The 20,218-nt window shown below is 32.1% G+C and overlaps 1 protein-coding gene across 1 annotated transcript in view; it reads left to right on the forward strand.

Moving 5' to 3' along the window:
- Window positions 1-20,218, forward strand: part of bib (MIP channel family protein big brain) — a 211,659-nt gene that overhangs the window by 8,718 nt on the left and 182,723 nt on the right. Inside the window, exon 2 of the mRNA XM_088233998.1 lies at window positions 17,939-18,065. Within this exon, the coding sequence (XP_088090124.1) occupies window positions 17,939-18,065 (127 nt within the window). The remainder of the gene's footprint in view (window positions 1-17,938; window positions 18,066-20,218) is intronic.

The following is a 20,218-nucleotide window of genomic DNA, read 5'->3' on the forward strand; positions in this document are numbered from 1 at the left end:
TGTCAACATCTTGGTAAAATAAACAGTATTTATGTATAAACAATTTTTGTATTGTCCCAGCGCAGCGTTCTGTTCTGCGCGGTCAAAGCTGTTCACGGAGCTGGGACAAGACAATATCGTCATGTCTATTGTATTGTTTACGTGTAAACGATACTTTAAGATGATATTGAGGCGGCAAGAATAGGAATGTAATTGAAACAAATAAAATATCTTTCTTTCTCAGTGCAAATAAGGAAAAATGTAAATATATTCCTAAGTATGTTTGTAAAATACTTTAGGCTTAGCAAAAGGATAAAAAACCCATGCTACCCAATGTTGAACACTTGAATCTATGATACTTATTTATTTTAGTAAAAATGTTTTGATAATAGCGATACTTTATTAATGAATTAAATCCGTTAGGAAATTTAACTATTCCTATGTTCTTACAAAAAACAAAATTTTAGTAAAAAAATAGTGCAGAATGTATTCTCCGTCATTATTTTAAAACAAAATAGTAAACTATTTATAGCATCTTCACCCTACACTGCGCAAATATCGCGAGCAGCTTTGGTAGCTTTATTTTCTCGATTGAACGCGAACAGAAAGAGGTGTCGAAAATGCTTACTTTCGTCTACTTGACATTCCATATTGCAAAGTTGTAATCAAATAAAATAATATGTTTAACGCAAAAGCAAACAATATTTTGTGGAGCAGAAAATTTTCATTCGAGTGACGCATAACTTTACCATATATTTTGAAACGTTTGGTGCTCTTTTTTAAATTTGGGAAAAAAGAGATTTAAAATATTTCGTGTTGGTTTATTTTTAAGCCTTGGGATAAAGGACAAAGGATAAGCAGGCTTATTCTGTCACAATTTCGTTTCCTAAGTTCGTTCGTTCGTCATACATCCATCTCGCTCTAATGCAAACGCAGTCGTATTTTGCTCTCGTTCTTTCTCTACGATACGAATGAATTTACGAAACGAATTAGTTATAGAATAAGGCCACTGTCAGTTTTTGAAACCGGTCGGGTCATATTAAATTTGTTTGAGTGATTTTGCACCAAGTAAATTAAGTAGTTATTATTTAATATGAAAAATCATAAAGTTAGTGCTTCAAATACTAATATATATAAATATATTATTATTAATGTAATTATTAATGCATGTTCCCATTGTCGATGACGAATTATTTGATTAATTTTATCGATTGATTATGCCCATAGATCAAGTGCTTATTTGCGAAACTTTACTTCAGAAGAATTGTGCCTTAAGTACTTTTAAGGAACAACTCAGCGGAAGTGAGGACAAAGGAGGACTTTATAGTCCTCTAAGAACATCCGCGCCCTCATTCACGACCCTCTCCGTTGCCGCATCCCTCTTAGACGACGGACGGAAGATTCTTCCCACCACGTGATTTCCGGTTAATGGTGCCTAACTGGGTTACTCATTTCCGGAGCTTTTCATCCTTGAATTAAAACTTTACTACGGTCAATTTTACGACGTATTGTGCAATCGCGTCCGTCGTAATTGCAGTAAGAAGCATGCTTTCGCACAAAATAAATAAATTTATTTATTATATATGTATACGGCCTAAGCTAATTACAACAGTAACATGAAGAAACATATATACAAGAAACTGAATAAAAAGAACATTAAACTGCGTAGCAAAGACAATAAAATAATGGTACAATATATATTTTTAAACAAGACAATTGACATGGACAATTCATATCAACAATTTAATTAGCAAAGTGGCGACATTATCGAGTTTTTTTTTAAAAATCAAAAACTTTGTTCCAAAAATTGAAAAAATTCTAATGTATGAAGCTTATGTAAAAACTAAAATATGTTATACGCAACTACTATGGAAAGCTGGATATCAAAATGACATAAACAGACTACAAAGACAACAAAATAAAATATTAAAGTTAGTATATGACCTTCCGTATCTAACTGCAACTAGAGAATTTTTTGAACAAACTAAGCAATTAAATATAACTGAACTCTTTCAACTAGAATCATTAAAATTTATCCTTAATTAGCCACTAATGTAATTGTCGACGAAGAACTAAAACTTGTAAAAAATTGTAGTCAACATGGACATAATACGAGAATATCAGACAAATACCATATACAACTTTCTAAAACAAGACAAGGACAATCAAGACTAATGAACCAGGGACTGAAATTATACAATAAACTATGAGACAAATCTAAACAAAAGACTCAGACAAACTTTTCAAAAGATGTATTAAAAAATATTATTTTGAACAATTAAGTATGAATGAAAAATGTTTATATTATTTTTTGTAAAATGAATGTAATAATCCGGAAGAGTTTATAAATAAATTTTCTAATAAATTTTTTAAAAAAACACTATAAACATATAAAAATTCGAGCTAAACCATGTCAATCCATCTTCATCCCACACTGTTTAGCGGCGAAGAGATCTTCGAAAAGCCGGAATATCAATCTTAAAGAATTCCAAGATGTGTGACGAATCGACTAATCCACACATTCTGGACATTGTGGCATAAAAACAAAAGTTGCTCCTAGAAGATTTAATTAATAGCAGATTTTGACTTCTGGTAACATGATTGCAAGAAATTTTCAACAGAAATGGGACATCACTTATAGCATTGAGTATTTTGATTTTTTTTTTGTTTATTTAATACAATATAAAATTAAAATACATAGTTTACAAAATAAAATGTTAATACAATAGGTACACTCAATAGAATTTTATTTTTATTTATGGATATAGCCACTCCACTGGCCCAAAGGCACATTCCGGAGTGTCAGTGTATTGTTTTTTTCATACATAGTCGTACATACTTTCACATCAATTGTTGTGTAAAAATACAAAAAAAAATATGAAAAATGATTCTTAAACATACCTACATCGATAAAACGAGAAAGGATTTTCAAGAAACTAAAATTATATTTTGATATATGAAACATATTTCTCAGGTTCCTGTCAAGTCTTTTTAGCAATCCATTTATGGACTTGAGCTTTGAAAATATTGTTTATCATTTTGTTTACCAATATTTCCTGGTTTAAAAAGTTGTACAGCTTAGGGGCCAGAAAAGTATAATATGTAAATGCATATGTAAAGCATAAAATGCATCTCAAGTCCATCTCAGTTCTACGTTTCTCTAATAAAGATATATTAAGAGATTGCTCGATTTCAAAATGGGAAATAGGAATGCTTTAATTTAAAGTTGTATTTTGTATTCTAATATATAAGCAATTAAATAAACGGTGTTTGCAATAACCAGTTTTTTAAGCATGCCTTTGAACAAAAGGTTCGAAAATCAACAAACAAATAATTACTGACCGGTATAATTTTGATTTTAACGTTCAAATTAAAACTATCAAAATCATATAAAAACTCGTCCACTGAATATAAAATTTTGTGTCAGTTCGTAAAATCATTTTGAAAAAGCCAAATCAAAATAAAAAGTTTTATTTAAAGTTTTATGTCCCAGAACTGCCTTATGTACAAGGGAATACAATTATTTGAGGAAATGCAAGAAAGCATAAAAAATGAAAAAAATGTAAATATATTTTTAATTAAATGTAAAAAGTATATATGTGAAAAATATTAGGTAATATATAGTGTAAACAGTGAATATAATTAATGAAAATGTACATATGAAACAGTGAATATTATAAATTAGGATATTAAGTGTATAATAGTGATAAATAATGTTAGAATAAGTATAGATGTAAATATTGTGTTGTAAATATATATTAGACTATGTTAATCATAGAACTAAATAAAATAAATAATAATTATAATAATATTTACCCATAATTTCGTAGTTTACCTACTACATATCTAAAGGTTACATAAATACCTGTGAATTTTTTTTTTTTTACAATGATGGGTAACTTGATTACATGCGCGTATCGTCTCAAAATGCATATTTTCATTATTCTCTCGATTAATTCATACACATTATTCAACGTAGAACGTTGTCAATCCGAATAAAACTTCACTTCACAAGCCCTTCACAAGAACAAAGCAAAATCCGATGTAAATTTGACCTAATTGTCCGCCGAAACGTAAGCGAACACCCACATTTCGCTTCGTCATCTGCGTTCGTGATTCGGCTCTACATGAGATTATTAAATAAGTACCTCAATAATAGTTTAACTTACTTCACATGAAATATCGCCATTATTTACCCCTCGGCCCTGCGAGTTTCGTAAGAATAAAATATTTAGGCGCGGAGGAAATCCCCTTTTCCGGAAACATAAATAATCACACCTTCATACTCCCATGCCGATTTCGGATTTATTGTCACCTGATTTGAAATGGCGGGCGATAAGAATATTCCATATTCGAGAAACCGGTCGGAATTTAAATGATTTCGTTCGCCGTTTTTACGTCATTACTTCCTGTCTGGGGGTTTTAATTTTCTCCGTGAATGAATGCCACTGATGGAATTACGATGCGTTGGGACTCCGTCGGATCCGACCCACGAGGTTTTACGGATTTATTTACAAAATCGATGCATATTGAGAAAAACCAGCAGCGTTGCATAAAACCCTCCTATAATGTCCCCTTTCGCGTGATAAGAAAAAAATATTTATTCCATCTGCTAGTCTGTAGCACTAACAATGCACAACACTCTTTCCTCTATCGTTCTTGCTCCAACTATAGTGCTTTTTTTTCATCTATTGACATTTTATTTTATTTTTCATTTTATTTTATTCAGAAAACATACATAGTCATACATAATAAGTATTAAAAACAACAATTTTTCAACATAAAAAGACCAATTAAGTTTTCATAAATTATGCAAAAGATATAAACATTAAATGTGAAAAAATAATAAATAAATCAGAATTTCAAGTGAGAAAAGAATAATTTTTAACTTTTGCGTTTTCCATCGAGGTAATTAATAAAAATAAATAAAAATACAGAATGTGCACTCCGAGCCATCCACGCACATATAAAATATACACAAACATATACATTACATGCGGCACATATACATAGCATAAACCACTCAAGATGCACATTTAGCAACTATCCCAAATAATCGACCCCATGAAGAAATTTTCTGTACAAATGCAACATGCAGTTAAAAATGTCTACATTGATACTGAGTCCATTATAATTTCTACAGGTACGTCTAATGAATGAATTCGAGGTTTATTTTTTTTTACAAGTTGGCACATAAAAAAAGGAATTCAATCTGGTATAGCGAAGAGGATAACGAAAACCAATATTTTGTCAAAGATACGGTGAATCAACTATATTATTTAGAATTTTGAAAACAAAAATTAAATCACATGTAAGGCGTCTTTTTTGTAGTGATTCTATATTAAAATTGATCAAAGATGCGCAATAATCATTTTCAATGTTGCCAAAACGATATACCAAGCTCCTTATAAATTTATTTTGAATGTTTTCAATTAGATTAATATATACAAAATACTGAGGTGACCATACTGATATATTTTACATGCCCCTTAATTTATTTACAAATAAATGAAGACTCATTATTTCTGGCTGCGATACGATCCCACTTACTATTTAATGATGCTCACACTTACACTCACCTGAACACTTACTCCCACACTAATACACATAAATACACATCTACACTTACTCTTATACAAATACACGTAAACACACCCGTTTGTTGTAACACAATTTAATAATATGTATGATTCTTATTTAGAAACTTCGCTGGTCTGTCTTTAAACCGTGTTTTTTTTAAATGTTATTACATCATTGTCGAGTATTTGTTTCTTTAAAATAAATAAGTAAATAAATAATGTTAAGCATCGTATTTCAATACCTGCGCAGAAATAATAAATGCATTTTTATAAATTTTGCCAATGGATATAAGTTTGAGTTCAACAACGACAACAAACCATCACGCCGTTTCGCGGTAAGGGTAGGCAGAGAGGATAGAACGCTACATCACTTTATCTTTGCATAAAGATCTCGCTTCCTCTACATTCATACATCTTCTCTGCACGCGCGCCGATTATTCCTACTTTTGACATGTCCATCTTTAATTATTTGTTGGATTTGGTCATGCCATGTCTTTCTCGGTCTTCCTCTATTTCTGCATCCATCAACATTCGCATTGTAAATATTTTTAGACGTTCTTTCGCTGTCCATTCGCTCTACATGTCCAAACCAGCGCAGAGCTCTTTTCTTGATTTTGTTTAAGGCCTATCTCAGCCTTACATAATTTATTTGATTATTTTTCACGCCCATAATGCTATTACAAACATAAAAGTTATATAAAACATGAGTATAGAAACAACATAAATAAAAAAAAACAATTTAAAGAAATAAAAAATAGGAGCGGTGTTTAGAAGTATACTTGGTATAAAAATAAAAGATGAGTGTATTAACAACATAAATTCCAAAAAATAATAATAAAGACATAAAATATAGAACAGTATGTAGAAGTATATTTAGTAGATATTTTTTTTATATATAAAAAAATGCTATAATATAATGTACGGATCACGACATTTGTGCATCTATCGTGCATAGTTTTACCACACATTCGCCTTAGAGATCGCATTTCGACAGCATTCAGCCTATTTTCATCCCTGTTTTTTCAGGTCCATACTTCGGTTGGGACCAGGACTCCATTGTGAAATGCTAATTTTGCCTCTTGCGACAAACAATCATTTGCTCAGGTTGATTTCAGTGCACTGTTCACTCTATTCCCGGCACTCACCCTACTTTCAATATCTTTCTCAGTCATTGCATACCTAGTAAACATTCTTCTCAGATACACAAATTTCTCTACCCGTTTTAGTATAACTCCATTGACAGTGATTTCACGTTTAGTCATACTTTCATTTCTTTCCGAAACCATCACATTCGATTTATCGACATTCGTCAGCAAATCGCTTCCCTTGCATACATCGTAGGCTTTTCAAATCCTATATCTAATTGGATAACATAAATCAGATTTTTATGTTAAAACAAACATTTCACATGATGACAATTTGAATTGAATTGTGCGGAAAAACAATGTATGATAGGTGCCCTAATGTCGAAATTAGAGCAGAATGCAAGGCTGAGTTAAGCATTATCGACAAAATTAAGAAAGGTCTTTTGCGATGGTTCGGTCATGTGGAGCGAATGAATGATGAAAGAACGGCTAAAAAGATTTATGATGCGAATGTGTCTGGTTGTAGAAGTCGAGGAAGGCCGAGAAAGACATGGCATGATCAAGTACAACAAATTCTTGAAAGTGGTCATGTGAAAAGTCGGAATAATCGACGTGCGTGCATGAGAAGATGTATGAATGTGAAGGAAGCAAAGGAAGTGTGCCAGGACAGAGTGGTGTGGCGTTCTATCCTCTCTGCCTATCCCTCCGGGGAAATGGCGTGATGGTTAGTTAGTTAGTTACAATTTGAATTATGTTGGCGATTTCATTTTTCTATAGATTTTTTGGTTTATGAAATATTTAGTTCAATATAACGCTTCGGTGATCCAATGTTTCTTACCATACATACATATTTTTTATATAAATAAAAGACGAGTGATATTTTAATCCACAAATTTGGAATATCCAGTGACCGGTTTCATCGCTTTCGCGACATCTTCGAGACTGGTATCTTTATTAAGGAGTTCAATGTATTTATACAAAACACAGGTAAAGATAGATAATTCAAAGTTATATGAAAGTAAATTAAATTAAGTTATTTTTATGTTCAGGATCATTGTAAAAATTTTTCGGGTTAACTAATGAGTTGATATAATGCCATTTTAATGAGTTTAAGTATTTTATTTTATTTTTAGTGTCCCATCCTTCGTGAGTGTGATTTTTGTAAATTATGATTTCTGAAAAACAAAGAGTAAAAAGTCATTAGTAAAAATATATTATAATGGGTAAAGTAATGGAGAATGCACGTGTGTTATCTGTTCATTAAGTAATTCTACGTCGGGTCTATTATTTAATCTATTTATTTCGAGAATTTCTAATTTGTCAAGTTTATGGCCTTCAGGTGCAATCTGAATTAATTTTTTATTCAAAGGAATGTTTATTTTCTATTAAATGATTGGCAAAATTTGAATTATCTTTATTATTAGACCAGGATTGTTTGTACTCTTTTATGCGTGTTTTAAAGGCTCTACCCGTTTGGCCTACGTAGCATGTATTTTTTCAGTCGTTACAATTAAGAAGTTCCTGAGTTTGAAAACTTAACTTTTTTGTCTTTAGTATTTACCTACAAATTAGCTAAGGAATTATTATTGTAAAAGGCTGCGGTGCATTTATTTTTATTTATTATTTGTCCAATTTTATTACTAGTTTTTCCAATACACGAAAGTTTTTCCCAACGCTTTCGCGACGGATATTCTAAATTTGTGAATTGAAGCATCACTCGTCTTTTATTTATTTAATAAATTACAATGAACTTCCATCAAGAATTTTCACTTGCAAACTTAAATGTTTTATACATACATATTATTATCAATCGTTTGTTACACGGGTAAGTACCAAATGAATAAAAAGAATTTATATGACTTGTGATAGTATTATGCCTTCTGAGTTCTGAGAATACGTTATCATCGCTTACTAGAATTGTGAATTTTGAATAACAACTGCTGCCTTTGTAATTCACGGCTGTTCAATATTCACTTTGTTATCATAAATAACTGAATTTCATATATTGAATGTGACATTTGATCGCAAGAAGATTCTGAAATTGTATGGCTTAAAGTATTTTAATAAGAGACTTAGTGATTATTTTTTCGCGAAGTAGAATATTATTATTAACATATTAAAAAAAAGATGAAGAACATTTAAGAGAAGGTAATATAGAAGTCTAGGCATCTACAGGGCTTATGACCTGTCAATGGCTGGTTTTGGCGGCCTCCGTGGTGTAGTGGTCAAGACGCTAGACTCACGCACGGAAGATTCCGGGTTCGATTCCCGGTGAGAACACAAAAATTTAAAATGTGATTTTTCTCAAGCCTGGGTGCTCTGTGATGTAATTCACCACTGTAATTAGGCCTCCTGGCCTGTTGTGGTGCAAAAAAAAAATGTAAATGTAAAAAAAAAAGTGGCCACTTTACACACTGTGTAACAATCACCATTCTGCCCATATCTGAACATCTATATTCCTTCAATTCTTTCATCTGTCGATGTTTGTAAAGTTAAAGAGCTGGAACCTTTATTTATGCGGGTGAGATTCATTTAATTGAATTATTTCACCTACATACTAGACTTGGCAACGCCTGAAAATGTTATTTTTTCAATTTCTATACTTCTTCATGGACCAGGTGAATTTATCAACAATTTTTTTTTTTTTTTTTTTTTTTTTTTGCACCACAACAGGCCAGGAGGCCTAATTACAGTGGTGAATTACATCACAGAGCACCCAGGCTTGAGAAAAATCACATTTTAATTTTTGTGTTCTCACCGGGAATCGAACCCGGAACCTTCCGTGCGTGAGTCAAGCGTCTTGACCACTACACCACGGAGGCCGCCAAATTGAGTTTGTCCAAATTTTTGTAGACAAGGGCTGGATTCAACTCCCTGGGGAGCTGTTAACATTAACATATTACAACAGAGATGAAGAACATTTAATAGAAGGTAATATAGAAGTCTAGGCATCTACAGGGCTTTTGACCTGTCAATGGCTGGTTTAAGTGGCCACTTTACACACGGTGTTAAATTTATCATTCTGCCCATATTTGAACATCTATATTCCTTCAATTTTTTCATCTGTCGATGTTTGTGAAGTTAAGAGGTCATAAGCCCTGTTGATGCCTAGACTTCTATATTACCTTATCTTAAATGTTCTTTATCTCTGTTGTAATATGTTAATGTTAAAAGCTCCCCAGGGAGTTAAATCCAGTCCTTGTCTACAAAAATTTTGACAAACTCAAAATATTGTTGAATATTATTATATTATTGGGTCCTTCGATTCGGTAGTCAGATGGTAGAAAACCATCTGTATTTGTTTCGGTTTTTTTAGTTATCAACAGTAAAAGTAGATATTTCAATAAATACACGGCAAAAAAACACAAATAAATAGAGCACTGCATTAGCACACCAACCTCAGCGTATCTTGATAATTTTTGTTACATGAAGGTAAGATGATGAGTCTTGCGCTTCAGAAGCCAGTCCAGGGACTATGAAATATTCTACTGTTTGAAACACCGTTTTGAATAAATATTTCAAATCAACATGTCGGAAAGCGAGCCCGAGACCTCTCGCATGGCAGGCTAACGCGCTGACCATCACACCACAAGGCCGACGTGTTTAGGAATGTAATTATTTATTAAAAACTGGAAAAAACGCTAAAATATTTAAGTTGGGAGATTGAATTCAGCTCACTTGAACATTTTTGAAAACACAGATGGTTCTTTCTGCCACATGACTACCGAATAAAATTTCCCTTTAGTTTTTAAGTTTGTATGTGAGAGGTGTAAAAAGATCAGTTACTTCTGTAACTGTTCTTTTTAACAGTAACTGAGCGTTGAACTAATACTTTGATTCGAATAAATAAAATAAAAATGTATTTTAATTTATGATTTCAAACTAGGTTATAATATATTTTATAAATACAAATTGCAAAGGGAAAATACTCGTTACATCTTTGTCCATTAGTGTTTCCAAGTATTTTGTCTCAGAAGAGTGTGCGTCTATTGATCATTATATTTGAAATATTAGTGATCATTATTTTTACGTACAAAACCGTATATTTATTTTTATAATTACATTTGTAAAACAGGTTATAAAATAAATACATTTATTCAACTCTGTTAGATAGAGCACCAGGCGGTTATCAAAAGAACCGGTCGATTCTTGAACCAGGTAATTATTATTCCTATAATTTATGTTGTAATTTCATTGCTCTAATTTTTTTATACGGTATACTTCCACTTATTTATTCGCAAATCAGCGCTTTCCCCACACTAACGGCCATCATTAGACTGGTAGAATTAATGAGAAAGTTCAGTGTCCTTTTTTTATTTGTTAATAGACTATTTTAACTAAGCCAATTTTTATTTATTTTTACATGTTTTTTACATTTTGTATTCATGAAATAACTCTGCGTGTGACATCAGAGGTTCTGTGCTTCCGATTGGTTCGTTTACGGTAAGCAAACCTGACAGCTCTTGACAGCTCTTATATCGTTGATTGGTTCCTATGAACTTGTGACGTCGTTCAAAGTAGTGTGTTTATAAAATCTTTTTTTTTTTCGTAAATTTTCAAGAAATTTTGCTGAACAATTTAATGATCAGCGCTATGGTTTTTTAAAGTTTTGTATTCATAAAATAACTCTGCGGGTGACATCAGAGGTTCTGTGCTTCCGGTTGGTTCGTTTACGGTAAGCAAACCTGACAGCTCTTGACAGCTCTTATATCGTTGATTGGTTCCTATGAACTTGTGACGTCGTTCAAAGTAGTGTGTTTTTATTAAATCTTTTTTTTTCGTAAATTTTCAAGAAATTTTGCTGAACAATTTAATGATGTAATTTTTACCGCGCGCAAGAAAACATTTTTTTGTGTCCAATCGTAATGTTTTTTGTATCCAATTCTGCCGTAGGGCTGAAGTTCCTCATCGGTTGTTTGTTTTATCCAATGTTTACGTAGATAAGGTTCAAATTGCATTTTGTGTAGTCAATACGTAAACCATGAGTTTTAGAGTGAAAAAATGGCAATGATATCACGCATCATAGAATTAAGAATAGCCCAGGAACCGCATACGAGCATCAAACAGAAGGCAACTAAACTACTCATAAATAAGTAGTTTTACGTTTTGGCCCATTAGTTTCTTTGTAGATGTCCCTCAGTACGCAACTCCTGATTTGGAGTATGCCGTGTTGTGTCCTTTTAAAGTGTAGAAATACTGCTCGGAATTTAAAGAAACAGGATGGGATCACATTTCATGTGCAATTAGCAAATGCATGTGTAAGTAGCAAATGCGTTACTTAAAAATTAAATTATTTTCCCATCGGTCAGATTGTCGAAAAATCGAAATGGATATATCGTTAGTGTTGCCAGGGTAGCAATTTTTTTTTACCCTAATTTGCTTATCTAATGAAAGAACTAATGAAAATTAGACCACATTATCTTTAAAACATCAAATTTTATTTAACATTTAAAATTTGTTCTATATTTTAAGTTTAAAGTTCATTAATTCAATTACTCTTATTAAATGACCCTTAAATTATCTACTCTGTTGTGTCAATCAATGTTTCCGCGTGCACAATAAAATTTTAGAGAAATAAACAAACTGCTTTTTTTTACCTTACATTTGAGTTATGATTATATATTTTCCCACCTGGCAACATTACGCGGCGACTGCACGAATGCGCGCGGCGAAGGGGGGGCAAAGTGGGGGGATTTTTGGACACAGTCCGATGTATTCAAACATGATGTTACGCTCCTTCTGGACTATTCTTAATTCTATGTCACGCATTTGGAAAATTGATATATTTTATCAAAACAACATGCTTATAAACGAAAATAAAAATAACATTCCGTTTGTAAAGTCTCACTATAAACATAATAATTCAACCTTCGTCCGGAGAAATATTCCAATAGACGCAACCAAAGCTCTGGTGAATGCTTACGTCGTTTCGCGTCTAGATTACTGTTACGGAATATACGCAAATCTCCCAAAATATCAAACTGTTAAACTTTTGATAATTTTTATTCAATGCGGCATCAAGGCCTATTACGGGACTAAAAAATATTCTCACATTTCACAACATTTTCGAGATTTGCACTGGTTAAAATTTCCAAAGATACTACTATATAAGCTTTGCTGGACAATGGACAGTATTCAAATCCCTTCATAGCTCCAACATATTTAGCGGACCGAAAAAATCTACTCTTAGGTCACCATTTGATTCAGGCAGAGGAAAACTTTTCGAACTTCGGCGCTGCCCAAACTCTAGTTTCGGAGATCGTGCTTTTGCCGTCATCGGCCCCTGGAACCTGTCTAGAACCTATTGCTTCACACTTGCGAATTATCGAAAGTTCCAGTTAGTTAAAATCCCAACTGAAATCTCACTTCTTTCGTTTCTCATACTCTCAATTTTAAAATCAGAAAGTAAAATGTGTATGTGTTAGCTTATTTAGAATGTGAGAGACTCGAGTGAAAAAAACCTATAATCTATTTTGTCAACGTAACAAAGGTATAGAATAAGGCCTAGAATAAATAAATAAACATCGGTACTGCAAATATTTTTTTATTTATACATATTATAATAATACATACATTTTTTTGTACACTTTGTCCAGCTAACAAGAGTACAAACCCCGTTCCAAGCTAGGCAATTACATTTTAATACATAATAATTATTTATAAATTAAAAGAAAGAACAGACAGATAAAAAAATTACTTACTAGTATACATATATTGATACATACACATATATATATACATTCACATACATACATACATATACATACATACATATATATACATACACACACACATACATACACATACATACATACCCACACATACACATACCCATGCGCATACACACACATACATACATTAAATATACAAAATCTAATTAATATATGCGAAACTTCATGATTGCCTTTTTTACTTTTTTCAATATTTTTTGTTTTTACATTTTATTTTCAACATTCAGTAAGAATCTCCAATCCGCGGCATGCATCAACCTCTTTGACTTCCTACGACCTGTCGTGAAAGAGCGAGGTCAATACTTTCCTCAACTTGACAACAATCCCGCGCTTCCACAATTTTGACCAAAAATTATGCACCATAATTGTGTTGCCTCGATGCCAGAACAGTGTTGCCCCCTCACTTAGTATCAGATCCCTATTGGAGTTTTTTGTATTATGGTTGTGGTTGACGCTTGGGTATTTATCTCTGTTTATGTGTGTAACCACTACCGCTCTCAATATAAACTGTTGAATAGTATTAAGTACACGGAAAGTCTCAGTATCATTCGCAAGCCGTAAGTATCTAGAACTATAAAACTGTATTATTAAACAATGAAATTAATTAAATTGTGCGTATCTTTATTCCAACGGGAAAGTTGTCATTTATGTTGTTAAACCGGATAAAACTTTCATCAAAAAATTACATCTTCAACATTTTGTCGCTCGTGCCCTTAAGACATATTATCTGGTTTTGTTGATAACCAGATAATTACTTTTTACCAGATAGTTACTTTTCCTCTTTACCTTTTAGTCTTAGCCCGTCAACAAATGCAATGAGCAAGTTCTACGAGAAATTGGATATAAAAAAGGTTTTCTTACACGCGGCAAAAATTTGAACATTTAAGGGGGTTCTTTGGTTTTTTGTTACACAAATTGTTTCCTTAATATATCTAGAATATGTTGGTAAAGTGAATTTTTAAAATTCGAAGACATTGTAAAGATACAGCAGTTAGAAGAGGCGGGTATTCGGAGCGCTGGTATGAGTTGTAACTGTACTTGAAACTTCAAACATGTTTTTGTCAATACTATGTTTTTCAAACTTTCCTCCTTCATATCTTGAGAACGGCTAGGCCGATTCACTTCAAATTTATAGGGTCGACTCAGCATATATAGACGCATGGAAAATTTACTATCACCCCAAAATTAAAAATATTCGTTTTTTTTAGTTGACAAAAAATACATGAAATTCGAAATTTTTTGATTCGAAGTCTGTCAAAAAACCAAATTATCAAATTTTTCTTTTCATAATAATCTATACCGTGGATATAAAGCTTTCAGATTAAAACACCGTCAATTTTTTTAGTTTCAAATAAGCCAATCAGCTGATTTTGTGAAGGGAGTGAGCGTCCATTTTTTCAAGGGAGGTGTCTTCAGAGCGCTATAACTTTGGTTTTAATGAATATTTTCAGTTAAAAATTTATATGGCAGGCATATATATCCTGCCAATGTATGATAGGTGCCCTAATGTCGAAATTAGAGCAGAATGCAAGGCTGAGTTAAGCATTATCGACAAAATTAAGAAAGGTCTTTTGCGATGGTTCGGTCATGTGGAGCGAATGAATGATGAAAGAACGGCTAAAAAGATTTATGATGCGAATGTGTCTGGTTGTAGAAGTCGAGGAAGGCCGAGAAAGACATGGCATGATCAAGTACAACAAATTCTTGAAAGTGGTCATGTGAAAAGTCGGAATAATCGACGTGCGTGCATGAGAAGATGTATGAATGTGAAGGAAGCAAAGGAAGTGTGCCAGGACAGAGTGGTGTGGCGTTCTATCCTCTCTGCCTACCCCTCTGGGGAAATGGCGTGATGGTTAGTTAGTTAGTTAGTTAAAAATTTATATGTATACTTTTGAAACACTTATAAATAAATTATGAAAACTCCAAAGTTCTATCTTTTCATTGGTTCTCACAAAAAAATCCCAAAAAATGCTTAAAAATCCGACCGTCAAATCGGAGAACTCCCTTAATTGTATTTATTGTGTATGTCGATAATAATTGGTAAAATTCCATAATTAAATTTGGTAAGGTATCTAAAATAAAACACTTGTATTGGATTTAATTCTACATTTAAAAAAATATATATGTGACGCGTTTCGTCTTGTTAGGATATTATCTTGTACTTGTCAAATACCCCCATAAACGATTAACACTATAATACATGTTATTAAATATTTGTATATAACCATTTACCGACTTTTCTATGTCTACCGGTTTCGAGACGTACCAGTCTCTTCGTCAGGACACCAATTAAACCAACCTCCGGCCTCCGTGGTGTAGTGGTCAAGGCGCTTGACTCACACTCGGAAGGTTCCGGGTTCGATTCCCGGTGATAACCCAAAAACTTCAATAAATTTTTTCTCAAGCCTGGGTATACCGTGATGTAATTCACCACAGCAATTGAGCCTCTGGCCTGCTTTGCTGCAAAAAAAATACAACAAAAAAAACAACAAAAAAACAAAAAACACTTAACTTCAATTCAATTCAATTCAACAAGCAATTGTCACACAGATTTTTTATGCTTTAGAAAAATACTAAGCTGATCACAAATATAGTATTATATTATTACAGTGGATTTATATTGTTTTTTTTCCCTAAATTATGTTGAGAATGTATCAGTCTTGAATTCGTTTCACTCTAACAAATCCTTATTTCATAATAAGTATGGTACTTTCTTAATTATACCATATTTTCTCTGCGTCATTTTTTGGTAAAATAATAGTACCCAGCGTATACTGTGTAGATAAATTTTACTTTGTTCAAATCGGCAAACGATTCCTCTAAAAACAACAGGGTTCTTTAACACATAATTGCAATGAATACGTTCGTCAAAAAAACCCAATAATTCGACAATCGTCAGTAGTTATTCGCGTCACTTGTTTGTGGCATTAAGTAGGTATGATAAAAAGAAATAACTTGTGTAAATATATTTTTTTAATAGTCTGTTCGTTTGTATAATAATCCTTCGTTTCAAGTCTTCATCTTCTCTCGATACGCAATATCAGGTCAAATTCCGAGAGGTGATTACGTCACGCCACTTTGGTACACCGTACAGGTGCAATGTCCCATCCACCAATCAGCGAGAAGCTAATTAACGTTGGGAAAGCGTAAAAACGCACATTTTCACAGTGCGATCATCTGTATCCACCGGTCATCATTTTGTTGATTGCCGATTTAAAATTCAGTTTCTGCGAGGTATTTAATCAATCATAGAGTGAAACATTGATCAAATGGGATACAGATTATTAAGGTTTCTAGTCTTTTCTACCCCACTACCTAAATTTTATGCCAGTGTAAGTTGTGTGTGGTACAAAATTTTATTTGAATTATTCTAGAATTCGACTTTTCTCTAAAATCTCGTAGCTGCGAATATTACAATTCGTTTTAAGGTGCAGACGTTTTAAAAACAATTATTCTTCCAACCTTTTATTAATGCATTGAAAATAGTGACTCGTGCATGTACATATGTTTATTTATTTTTTTTTATTTATTCATTCAAAATTACAGTCGATTGAATTTTTCTACTGACATTTCTTGGTGGAACTGCATTTTAATTATAATAATAAAAATACGTATATAGTTTTATTCCACTTTTATTTATACATTTTTACCAGTGACCAGATTTCGTCGTGACCGACATCGTCAGACTGGTGGGAGACTAAATAAATTTCTATGTTATATACAAGTGCAAGCAGGGGTTGTAAATCATGATTTTGCAAGCAGGGGTTGTAAGATTTTGCTTGCTCTTGTATATAACATAGAAATTTGTTTAGTTTCCCACCAGTCTGACAATGTCAATCACGACGAAACCCGGTCACTGATAAAAATGTATTAATAAAAGTGGAATAAAACTACATACGTATTTTTATTTTAATATATTATTACACTCGTTAGGGCTTTTTAGGCTGTGGCCGTGTTAAGCCATAATAATTATTTTAAAAAATACGTAGTGAAATTAATTAAAATATATTTACATGTGATGCGATAGACAAAGTATAAATTATAAATAATATTATTCCAAAGAACATAACATAGAAAAAAATATCAGATACAAGTATTAAAATATACATTATACAAATTTAGTTACATACAAAATCAAATATACAGAATAATAATATCATTGAAATCAGTAGAAAATAACACAAAAACATAAAAGAAATGATAATTAAGATGTGGTTTGTATAAACTGTATTATGTAATTTATAGTTTTTTTGAGAAATTTAACTCATTTGCATACTTATAAAATCCTGTTTTATAATAACTATTTATTCAGAGAAATTCATTCATTCGTTGATAATAATTTATATATATTTTAACGATATTTAGATATAAGTTCATATAAGGACATTCGTGTATTATGTCTGTACTATTTTAAGACTAAAAAAAAAAACTTTAAAAAATTTACAAAACTCTCTCTTGAGAAATTACGAGTATTACTGCCTTTAGAAAGAATGTTTCAGAAAGTATTCTATACATGTATAAAAAAAGGCTCAATTTTTTTTTTTAATTTGCATTTTTTTTCCAGGAGCGCACATGAACCCAGCAGTCACAGTTGGCCTAGCCGTGACCCGTCAGGTGACTCCACTCAGGGCGGCTCTCTTTATAGCGGCGCAGTGCGGGGGAGGCATCGCTGGGGCGGCACTATTATATGGGTGAGTTTTGGCAACCCTGTTTTTATTAGAAAAAATAGAGATATTGATTCCGTATAAAAGAAATTGAGACCACATTCATACTACCTGTAATTATTTTTCATGAATTACGTTTTCCATTAAGAATTTGAACATAATAATATTATTGCACAATATTAATAAACCAAGACGTAGAAAAGCTTGGTCATAATGTCTCGTATCAATCAGCTAAAAGCTTTTATTTATCTACTGATATAAGAAGCTTAATGGGGACTCATTTATGTACAGAATATATCGCACCTTAAGGACGAAAACGACTCAACCGAAAAAATCAACTTTTTGGGAAATTGCAAAAGAAGAATGTAAATTGTGTCGATTGTTTAGTGTTTTAAAAAGTAAGCACCAAATTTTGAGTTAAAAATTATACCGAAGGTTTTCAGCTATGAATCTATGAAAAAAAAGCGCAATAAAAATAAATTATTTTAAGTTTTTTTTTTTTTTTTTAAGGAATAACCCGCTAAGCCTCTATTTTAAGGCTTGTCAGCGGGTGGGATAGAGGGGATATGGAAGGAGGTAATGAAAAATACACCACAACACCCAGACCAATTGAGAAAAAAATCTTTCTTGGATTTTTCCTTGCAACTAGCGGGAATCGAACCCGCGACGCCAGTTTCACAGATAGCCGTCTAATCAACTGCGCCACGGCGCCTGTCAAACAGACACTTATATAATTAGTCATTATTAGATTGAAAAAAAACAAACAATAGCACTTTGATAAATAAGATACGGACATAATTTTTATAAGGTCAGATCAGGTTAACAAACACGTGTTTTTATTTGTTCACGAAATAACATAAACATAAATAAGTCACAAAGATTATCGTTAATTTAAATAATAAAATTACATTAACTTAAACAAGTAACTTAGATTATCGATAAGTCGGAGCGAAAGAATCACAAAGCTAAATATTTTTTTTAATAAAGTAAACATGGAATGAAATCGACAGAACCGGCTTTTGGTCACTATATGTTTGTCTGCGTTGCGTCCTGCACACAGCAATGTAAACACAACACTAATTGCGTCGGTGTCGCTTCCGTACTGGTACATAATCTAAATTCTCTGAGTAATAAAGAGACTGACGTAACGATTTTGTCCTATTCTTACCCGAATGTTGCGTTTTTTTAAATGCAGAAAGATGGATAATGTTTATTGAAGTCGTTTTATGATCTTAACTCATTTTAAGTTTTATTTTAGTTGAGTCGTTTTCGTCCTAAAGGTGCGATATGGGGATTGTTTGACATTTCTCTCTCATGTTGCACTATTTATATATGTATATGCATAAACTTATATATTATACAACCTACATACGCCATTGTCGCTGTTTCATAAACGTAGGCACAATAGAACTGCCAACAAACTTTTTTCTGTAAACTGCGAATACCAGCTTGCCATCAGGAAATCTATAGAAGATGTTATTCAAGTTCCTATCAAAATATCTGTTATTCAAAACAAACGAAGTTTGAAGGGATCACGATATATAAATATACATATATCATGATACTTATTACTAATAATAAATAAAATATTAAAGTTAGTATATGACCTAACCTATCTAGCAGAAACTAAATAACTTTTTAAACAAACGAAGCAATTAAATGTAACTGAACTATTTAAACTAGTATCCTTAAAATTTATTCATAAATTAGTCACTGATATAATTGTAGACGAAAACAAAAACTTGAAAAAAAATGTATTAAACATGGACACAATACGGGAATATCAGAAAAATATCATGTACCACCTTCTAAAACGAGACAAGGACAGTCGAGACTAATAAACCATGATTGAAATTATACAATAAACTACCAGACAAAATTAAGCAAAAGACTCAGACAACCTTTACAAAAGATGTTAAAAATATTATCATTAACAGTAGAATGTGAATTTCAAAAATAAAAATATTTTGTTAAATGTATGTAACCCGTAAGGGTTTATCAATAAAATTTTGAAATAAAAAAATATATAAATATTTATAATTTAGTCGCGTTTATTGCGTGTTGTGGACTGGAATGGGATTCGCCTGGAGCGGAGGAATAATATACCGCAGCAGCATCTCTGGAGAGATACTTTTCATCCTTTGGTTTTGTTTTATCCAAATTTAGAAATAGGTTGGGTA

This window comes from Micrasema longulum, unplaced genomic scaffold, assembly GCF_059751315.1.
Source record: "Micrasema longulum isolate JH-2025_06_02 unplaced genomic scaffold, ASM5975131v1 h1tg001175l, whole genome shotgun sequence".
In the NCBI taxonomy this organism is placed as follows: Eukaryota; Metazoa; Arthropoda; class Insecta; order Trichoptera; family Brachycentridae; genus Micrasema; species Micrasema longulum.